The sequence below is a fragment of the Zerene cesonia genome, chromosome 25 (assembly GCF_012273895.1).
Source record: "Zerene cesonia ecotype Mississippi chromosome 25, Zerene_cesonia_1.1, whole genome shotgun sequence".
NCBI lineage: Eukaryota > Metazoa > Arthropoda > Insecta > Lepidoptera > Pieridae > Zerene > Zerene cesonia.
The window spans coordinates 2,264,157-2,273,257 of record NC_052126.1 but is presented as its reverse complement, the minus strand read 5'-3'; the positions used below and the strand labels follow the sequence as shown (position 1 = coordinate 2,273,257).

General features: G+C 33.2%; 1 protein-coding gene across 6 annotated transcripts in view; it reads left to right on the top strand.

Moving 5' to 3' along the window:
* The window catches only part of LOC119836712 (myb protein), a 44,354-nt gene that overhangs the window by 19,339 nt on the left and 15,914 nt on the right, over positions 1-9,101 (top strand). For 5 of the 6 annotated variants that reach the window (XM_038362145.1, XM_038362142.1, XM_038362140.1 and 2 more), the window contains 2 exons: positions 5,559-5,688; positions 6,144-6,293. In XM_038362145.1, coding sequence (XP_038218073.1) covers positions 5,559-5,688; positions 6,144-6,293 — 280 coding nt within the window. Of the gene's footprint in view, positions 1-1,720; positions 1,875-5,558; positions 5,689-6,143; positions 6,294-9,101 lie in introns of those variants that run through there. The other variant, XM_038362143.1, reaches the window with a different exon arrangement.

Sequence of the window (9,101 nt, the reverse complement as noted above, 5' to 3'; positions counted from 1 at the left end):
GTCTTTGTTGTTTTGGTATATTTTGTACTGTAAGTCAAAGATGTATGAAATGAAATAAATAAATAAATAAATAAATTACGTACGTAGGTAAGATATTACAAAAGCCACCCCATATATTGTAATTATTACATACCTCTATAAAACCGTCTACATCCGTTACCAATAGTAAAATTTCTTTGTTCCTGCGCCATTGTTAATGACCTCACCGATTTAGTAGTTAAGACAGTTTCCGTTTAATCGCGACCACCATCTTGTTCGAGGGTGGCAGGTGGAAATGACCAAAGCTTCCTTATTGTAATTAGAATTGTAACCATGTTGCTCACTAGGGTTTTGATGATTCCTCTATATTGTGTTCCGATAGCCTGTTTCCTTGTTTGATGTAGGTAATGGTGGAGCTTTCCTTTGTCAACCTATGATGATAATATTCTAAGAAAATTTTATTAGATTTCAAAAATTTGCTAAAAAAATATGAACATCATACACAAATTATTATATTGAAAATGTTATGATTTTTTAAAATAATGTGCCAAATAGCACATACAATTGCCTAATAATAAAGGCCCTTAATATTTTACAGTACCTATAATATATATTAAATATGAAAATTTTGAGCCTTTCAAAAATTTAAGCGAAATATTTTAAGGCCATGCCGCGACTCTAATGCTATGTGAAAAAGTTACTTATCTGATTAAAGTTTTCGTATCTGGCATTGCCCTTAAATTTAAGGAATTGATTGAAGTCTTATCATTGTTAATATGACAGGAAGTTGATTTACAATCTGTTACATAATTTATGTGCACAAGTAAAAATACTACAAGTCTCACGTATTCTTATCCAGTGTACAAAAGTAAAATAACCATTAGGTAACTGTTTAAACAACGGTTTTAAACTAACATGTTTAAAATCAGCTGACATTTGTAACTCATCGAAACTCGCAAAAACAGAACCCCCGTTTCAAAATTAGCGTTGCATCCGTTCATAACCGTATTTTTTGTTGATTTTGTCATGGGCCCGTTTTGCGAGGGCAATCGAAAACTTGCAAATTTCTTGGAATATTCAATAGCATGTCTGTCATGTCTGTAAAGACTGCAAAGTACAGTTGGTTTTAGCGGAAGCGTTGGTCTAAGACTAGAGGAGTCTAGGGTTCCATTCCGGTGGGGGCTCACAAAAAAGTTTGCTACTTGTACGTAATGAAAATCGTTCAATGAAGCAGTTGTATTTCATTTGTCCCATGCCCCACTACCAGAAATGGGACTTTATACATAAAACTGCAAAGATTTTCTACTTTTCTGACCATGTTATTGTATGTTAGTAATCAATGACATGGCTAACTTATTAGATACTTCATGAGTTGGCTTGGAATTGAGGGATTAAAAACTTTATGTACTTATCTTGTTGAAACAAATTTATTTTATAGCATACGGAAGGTAGTTAGTTACGGCGCTGACCTATCCCACAAAAAGAAATATATTTTTCTTTTTCTAAACACATTGCCAGCACCTGCTTGCACCTTTCCATTGCGTCACGACTTCCCATAGGGCTGAAGGGTATATACCTGGTCGATTGTCTCCCTCGCTCATTCGAAATATGTGTTTTGTCCTTATCTAACACAGTTAGGGGTTTTGTATTCACCCTTATTTGCTACGTGGGTGTGTGCGTGCATTGTGTTTTTATTTACCCGCACATGCAAGTGCTGATTTCTTTTATTAGTGTGCCAGTGACTTTCAATGCGTGTGCGTCGGAGAATGTGAGTTGTTTTGGCGGGAACCACGGGATAAACTTGTGCAATTAATAACTAGTCCGTAAAATGTTCAGTGAATAATGGAGTGTGTTTGTTCTCTACTGTTTGGATAACTCGTCGTAATGTTATTTGTGTAAGTTTTTCGAATTATATTTGAAGGTAGTTTGTATTAAGCTGGTCGTCGCCAACCTGGATATTGCAATAAAAATACCTACTTGAAATGTTTGCGATCTTTTGCTGACATATAATAGAAAATGTGATTTCATACAGTCAAGTTTTTCATCAGGTTATCTATCCCTACAATGTGGAAGTAACTTTGTCTGTCTATTTCTTCCTCATGTCTAAACAACTGAACCGATTTGAATGAAATGTGGTTTGGAGATAGTTTTATACCCGAGAAATGCCATAGGATTGTTTTATTCCGGAATTATGTGTGGATAACGCCTGGTTTGTATATCTCTTCTTCTACTGCGCGGCCGAAGCCGCCCGCGAAAAGCTAGTATTATATAACTATCATATTATTAATACAAATAATACGCTATTGCATGAAAAGGTAAAAAGCATCTAATAAACTTCCACGAAAATTTACATTCGCATTAGGTTTTTATTATACAATATCCACATCTCCATATTATAAAGAATAATTAACCCAATTTACGACATTCGCAATACCTGTTAACGTTTATAAGTCTGCGTTTAGCGAAGGCTAAAATGATAAGAAATATGTATTCATTCAAAACATTCATATCAGCGATTCCGGTTTCGTTTGAGAATTGTTGGTTAGCGTTTGTGGGCCTCACTGGAGATTAGATGTTAAAATGACGTAAGCTTAAGCGGATAAATAGCGTTCATAAATACAATTAATGAACCATTGGGATACGAAATGTACGTACGAACAAAGGACTGAGACATCCTTGAAAACATTACATTCAATTATGCAGGATGGGATATTTTAATATTAAACGTCTAGTTTGTAGGTTGCTCGCTTGAAATATACTAAATATTGTGGAAATGTGGTGATGTAGTTTTTTTTATGTTAGAGCGGGCAACCAGGTCGTTTTCTTGATAGGAAGCGATCATCGCCATGAACAGTACCCGCAGTAGGATCTCTGTAGATGCGTAGCCTGCTTTAAAAAAAAAGGAATGGTAGGGAAAAGGAAACTGACCTCCGATATATGACACTTACATATATTTTTGAATATCCAAAATGTTTAAGATTAAGATTGATGTTTCGACTTCTTATATTTTCCTAAATTAACGATCACTATGTAAGTCTTGTAGATTTTATACGTTTATTATTAGGTAAATAAGGGACGCTTAATTTAAGACTACATCACACTTTCACGCTTGTCTGTAAAGGTCTATAATTTCTAAATCAAGTTGTTCCTGCTTGAACGATAACAAGACCCACATTGTAAAGTTTTAATGTGTGTCTAAGGGTTTGATATTTCCTATACTATATTTCGTTTCGTTAAAGAAGTTATAGCTGGGTACAATTACACCATAATAAAGGAATAGCTTAAATGACATCCATTATGACCCCAAGGTTGGATCGCACCAGACAAAAGCGACCGGCGCGACTCAAAGTGACAGATAAAAATTTAAAACCAGTCGATGAATGAAACATGTTTCCCATCAGCTGATGTCGGTATTAAACACATATTTATTCCAATTCTTACCTCATCGAAATACGGAGACGAGTATTATTATTGGACCTAAAACCGGTATCCACATATTTTCAATAGCCATTACGGGAACTTGTTTAATAAAAGCTTACGAATGCCATTTAAGGCTTTATAGTATGCAACAAAAGGCTTATATTTGACTATAAGTACGAGTAGAAAGGATTCATAAGAATGTACTGTCCTTCTTCCTAGAATTCCTATTCTACGCGTTCACGCGCCAAAGAAAGATTGGCGCCACTTTTTTCTGATAGACGTAGGTACCTTTAAGTAATGTCGTAATGATTAATTTGCTCTCATGGTTATTAAAGAGAATTCCTTTGAAGTATAAATAGATTTGTGATTAAAGTCATCTTAGCGAAAATGATGTTTAAAAGAGATAGATAGCTTTAGATTAAAACTTGCCTCGGTCTTGTAATTCGTAGATCGATTGAAAATGTAGCTCGTTCAATCGTAGCAAATACGCCGACTACGTTTAATGTGATGTATTTGATGAAACTTATAAAATAGGGAGTGCACACGTATATTTGCACGCATACTTCCTACATTATAACCGAATGGATGGCTATGGCAGAAATTCGATCAGAGTGACTAGGTTTAATGCTCTGCTTTGAAAGTAAAAAACTTACCTACTGTCCTTTATATTAACGTAAAGATTTTCCAATACTTAGCAAATAAAAACGATACCCACGCATTTCTTAACAATAAATTAAGATAATTTAACAATTGAATTGCTGATTTCTTTAATAGTCTTTTACTTGAACAAAAACTTTAAAAACTTCATCGCATTCCCAAGGTTATGTTAAACCGGTCACGTTCGATATTGCGCGTAGTTCCGTACAATATTATTATACTGATTCATTAAACTCCAGTTCAAACATTTTTTACTAGGCATAGAGTATATGGTTCCTTTAGAGATTGCGTTTTTAAACCGTCGTGGCTCATGATACATATACTTATACTGTTTTTGCCATCGGTAGCAGTTAACTCATAGATCTTACTAGAAACTAGTTTCTCAATAGCGTAGTGAAAATTCTTATGTTTCAAATAATTACAGGTTGTTATATTGACTGCCTTTATTTTTCCCTCTACACGTATTTTTCATACAGAAAAGACTGGAAGCTATACTGCTCGTTAAAAAGGCATTAAAAGACCTGGCTCATTTGTCACTAAACTCTTAGCTGATATTTCTGAGAAAGTTGTCCTAGATGTTTCTAATACCTAATCCTTATTCCTTTAATTTCACGTTTGTTTGTCCTTCTCTCACGTCGCATCGGAATATTGTAATTGTATACAGTCTTATATATGTACTTTATATTATTGATGATGTGATAACAAGTATTATCTACTGCTTTAGTTTACTTAAAACCGTTTGTTTACAGATTATTGAAACCTTCTTTTTCGAATTAAACTTTTTTATATTAGTGCGCAGTGGGTGGTCTGCTCATCCGTATCACAGTATTGCCTTCACATATTGCTATAATAGATAATATTATTATACATTCGGTATTTGTATGCAATGCAGATCTGTCTAATGTATATGTTGTAAGATTGTCATAACCGTATAGATTATAATCTAACCTCGCACCTTGGTAATGGGCTCTATGCAAACTAGCAAAAAATTTGTGCGCAAGCAATGTGTATGTTATCGATTAAATTTTTGGATAAACTATTTTATCTCGTCGCATATGATTGTAATAAAATAATTTTAGGGTGAGATTACATTGCGATAAAAGCAGTACCGTCCTAGTTTTTTTTTATGTCACCGTCGGTAATGGAGCTGGTGGGTGGCCTGATGGTAAGCGCTACCACCGCCCATGAACATTTGGAGAAGCGTAAGATCGTTTGCAGACCATACGCCTCTACAAATGGATTGCCGACTCCGAATTGGAAAGGGATTGAGAAAGGATTGACGAGAGGAATAAAGGAAAGGAATGGGAAGGGTAAGGAAAAGGATATGGGAATCCGACACCCCCACTCACCAACCGACTGACGAAACATAGTAGTATGCTAGTTCACTTCGATCTTCTGTGGGGGTGTGGTACTTTCCCGTTGCGAGCTGGCCCAATTCGTGTCGAAGCATGCTCGACTACTACAATAAAAAATATATAGTCTAAATATATAATTTGTTGCAGACGTAGCGGCAATGATTCGGAGTCGAGCGATTACAGTGACGACTCGGCGGCGTATGAGGATGCGTTACTTACAGCCAAAAGTTCTGGCCCGAGGAAGAATTGCAATAGGGGAAGATGGACCAAAGAGGAGGTGAGGTGAACTTCTAGATATATTCAAGTTGTTGTTGGCAGTTATTTATAATGTCACATCTGTCGCTTGGAAAAAATGTGGCGATTATTATTATTAGCCGTGTATCAAAACATGTGTAACGTTTATCATTGGGCTATTTTTTATTAAGTTTTGTTTATGTTAGAGCTGGCATCTTTAGGTATTAAACTGTAGGCATTCGTATTGTATTTGTAAGTATGAAATCAATGATATCATTGAATTTAAATTTTTTTACGATACGATTAATAATAGTATCTACTTGATATTATCCATTAATTCACGACTTATTATTTATTTTTTAGAGAGGACTTAAATGATTATTTAAATTTTTGTTGTTGAAATATATATGAAAATTCTCATATGGAAACCAATATAGTAAATAATAAATTAAATTTAACAACCGATAATAGACTGATCCCTAACATACATCATTCCAGGATGCGAAACTCAAAATGTACGTGCGCATATACAAAGAGAACTGGGAGATGATAGCCGCACAGTTCCCAGACCGCTCCGACGTGCAGTGCCAGCAGAGATGGACCAAGGTGGTCGACCCCAAACTAGTCAAGGGCCCTTGGACCAAGGAGGTGAGTCGCGTTCGAAAAAAGAATTTTCAAATTGAAACTGTGGCAAAAAAAAATTAAATATATTTCAATTTTCGAATTCGAACTGGTTGTTTAAAAAACAAAATAGACAGCTGTTTTTGAATTAGGAATAATTAATGTTTGTCATTAGAACTGGTTGCAAAGATAAAAATTGAGTGAACTGGTTGCAGAGAAACATTTGTGACATAAATACTGTAGAATTTTTAGTGTTAAATCTTTATAAATAAAAATTAATCGCTAAATGTATTGCTAAGCGTAATACTCGAGAATAGCTTCGATTATTCGGTTATGATTATTTTGTGTTATTTTCGAGAATTTTTAAAAAACACCACTTACACTGAAGTATAAAAACTAGAACTAAAATAGAAGTAATTGATATACTAAAAATATGGCTGTGGAATTTCATGCACTCATTTATTTTTCGACACACTACATTTTGAACTAGCACTTGACGGGTTTTATTTATTTTTAATAACACAATTATTTACATTTTCGCATGACTCCTATTCCGATTATATGCTTCTCAATTTTTTGTGTCCAAATCACATTTAGAAAGGATAATTATTCAAAAGAAGATACAATAATTTAGAATAAGCAGAATTAATATTATCTATCCACGTCCAACAGACAAATTAAACCAAACCAACTTTTTAATATTCACAATTTAATTCATTTTTTACGTTAAACGCGAAAAAACGCTATATAACAATGCATTTAAAAAAACTTTCCTCTTTAAAGTTCAAAGTTTCTCGTGAAAATCTAGAAATAACTGCATTCGCCATTCAGTCTAGCTCAGAGGAAGGTGAATCAGAGGTCACTAACACTGCGCTCTATCGCACATGCGTTGCATTTTTGCATATGAATTATTTATTGTCTTTGATTTTAACTTCCTTATAATGTTAAAATATTGTTTATGGTGAGTTGTTTGCATTTCGTTATAGTATAATCAGCCCCTGAAAGTGTAATCTATACTAATTATAAAGCTGAAGAGTTTGTTTGTTTGTTAACGCACTAATTAAACTAAACGCACTCAGGAACTACTTGTCCAATTTGTAAAATTCTTTCAGTGTTAGATAGCCCATTCATTGAGGAACTCTATAGGCTATATATATACCACGGGAGAAGCCGTGGGGGGGATAATAAAAAAAAAGGTGTGTGTGCGATTCACGCACGATAGAAGTGAAACTTCAGTAAATCTACAAAAGAACGAGATGAATATATATAAAATATAAAATAGTATGTATGTATATTTCTGTCTCATTCTTTCCCGGCTTCATTTATACATTTGTGTATTGGTGTCCCTTACCTGTCGTTTTTCCGTTGCATCAGGTTTGAAATCACAACGATTCTAAAGAAGTTTCATTTCAATAATGATACTTAAAATTTTTATTATGAAACTGCTTAATTAAAATAAAAATTATAACCAATAAAATTTGAATATGAAATTCAGAATTAACACACATGCGTTAATATCTATTTAAAGAATCATTCTTTATTAAGACAATATACCACGTGACTAAGTGAGAATGTGTGAATATTAACTTATGGCCCAAACAAATAAATCCAACTAATATCTCAATCTTAATTCATACAAATACACAATACGTTTACGCTACATGTTAATTAACAAAATGACATCACATCCCACGTTGAAATAGCTGACTTACGAATTCCGCCCACAAAGCTTCTTAGATTTCATCAATGGACCATTGTGTTACTTGAATACCAAATACATATATATTTATAACACCGTGTCACTGGATAGCTATGCCTTTATTTTTATTACCTTATCTATGGAACAGCTGATATCATCTTTACGTTGTCTATGGTTTACGAGCTTATATTGGTTATGGTTTATGGGTTATTGTATGTGAAACAATTTCGAAAAATTTGTGCATATCAATTATAAATCAGTAAAAGAACAAAAGGAAAAAGTGAGATTAAAGTATTTGTATAAAATAAAAATCAGTAATTTATTATTAGAACTCGGAAAGTTAATGAAGATTTTATAATACACATTTTTCTTAATTCAAGTATAAAAAGAGGTTTCATTGGTGGAATGGTAAAGATTTGTTAATTTGCTTTGCTTAAATAGCACACTTCGTAGTGTAAACTCAAACTCAAACATTTATTCATTCAACTAAACTTCCTATAGAAGAACTTTTAAATCGTCATTTTACATAATTATAACTTTTATTACCGGTTCGGAAGGCAGTTTCTACAGAGAAGAGCCGGCAAGAAACTCTGTAGTTGCTTTTAAAATAATATCAATCTTACATTTTAATTCTACATAATATGTAACATGTACATAACAATGATGCCAATGAACTGACCTGTGGTTCGCAAATCGACAACACTCCATCTTCCATATTATATGTTACTTTTAAATCTACATTAAAAGACTTTTGACTTCCAAATAAGGATATATTTTGCAGCATACATATTGGAATTTCTAGTTATTCGGTAAAACTGCGAAAGAGTTGTTTTCACAGATATAATTCGTTGATATAACGCTAAATTATGATATTTTTAAAGTTTATCCATTAAAATAACAAAAGAACATGACAAAGCAATCGGTTTGATAATAAATAAGTTTAATTGAGAGGCAATTCTTCGAACGATCGTTGTTTAAATGTGATATATTATGATAATAATATTGAATATATAATTTAGAATATGCAATATATCTCATATCTTCGTAAAACGTAACGTAAAATATATATATACTTAGTCTGGCCATAAATACTGTTACACTTAATTATAAAAAAATATTACATTTGAATTTCGAAT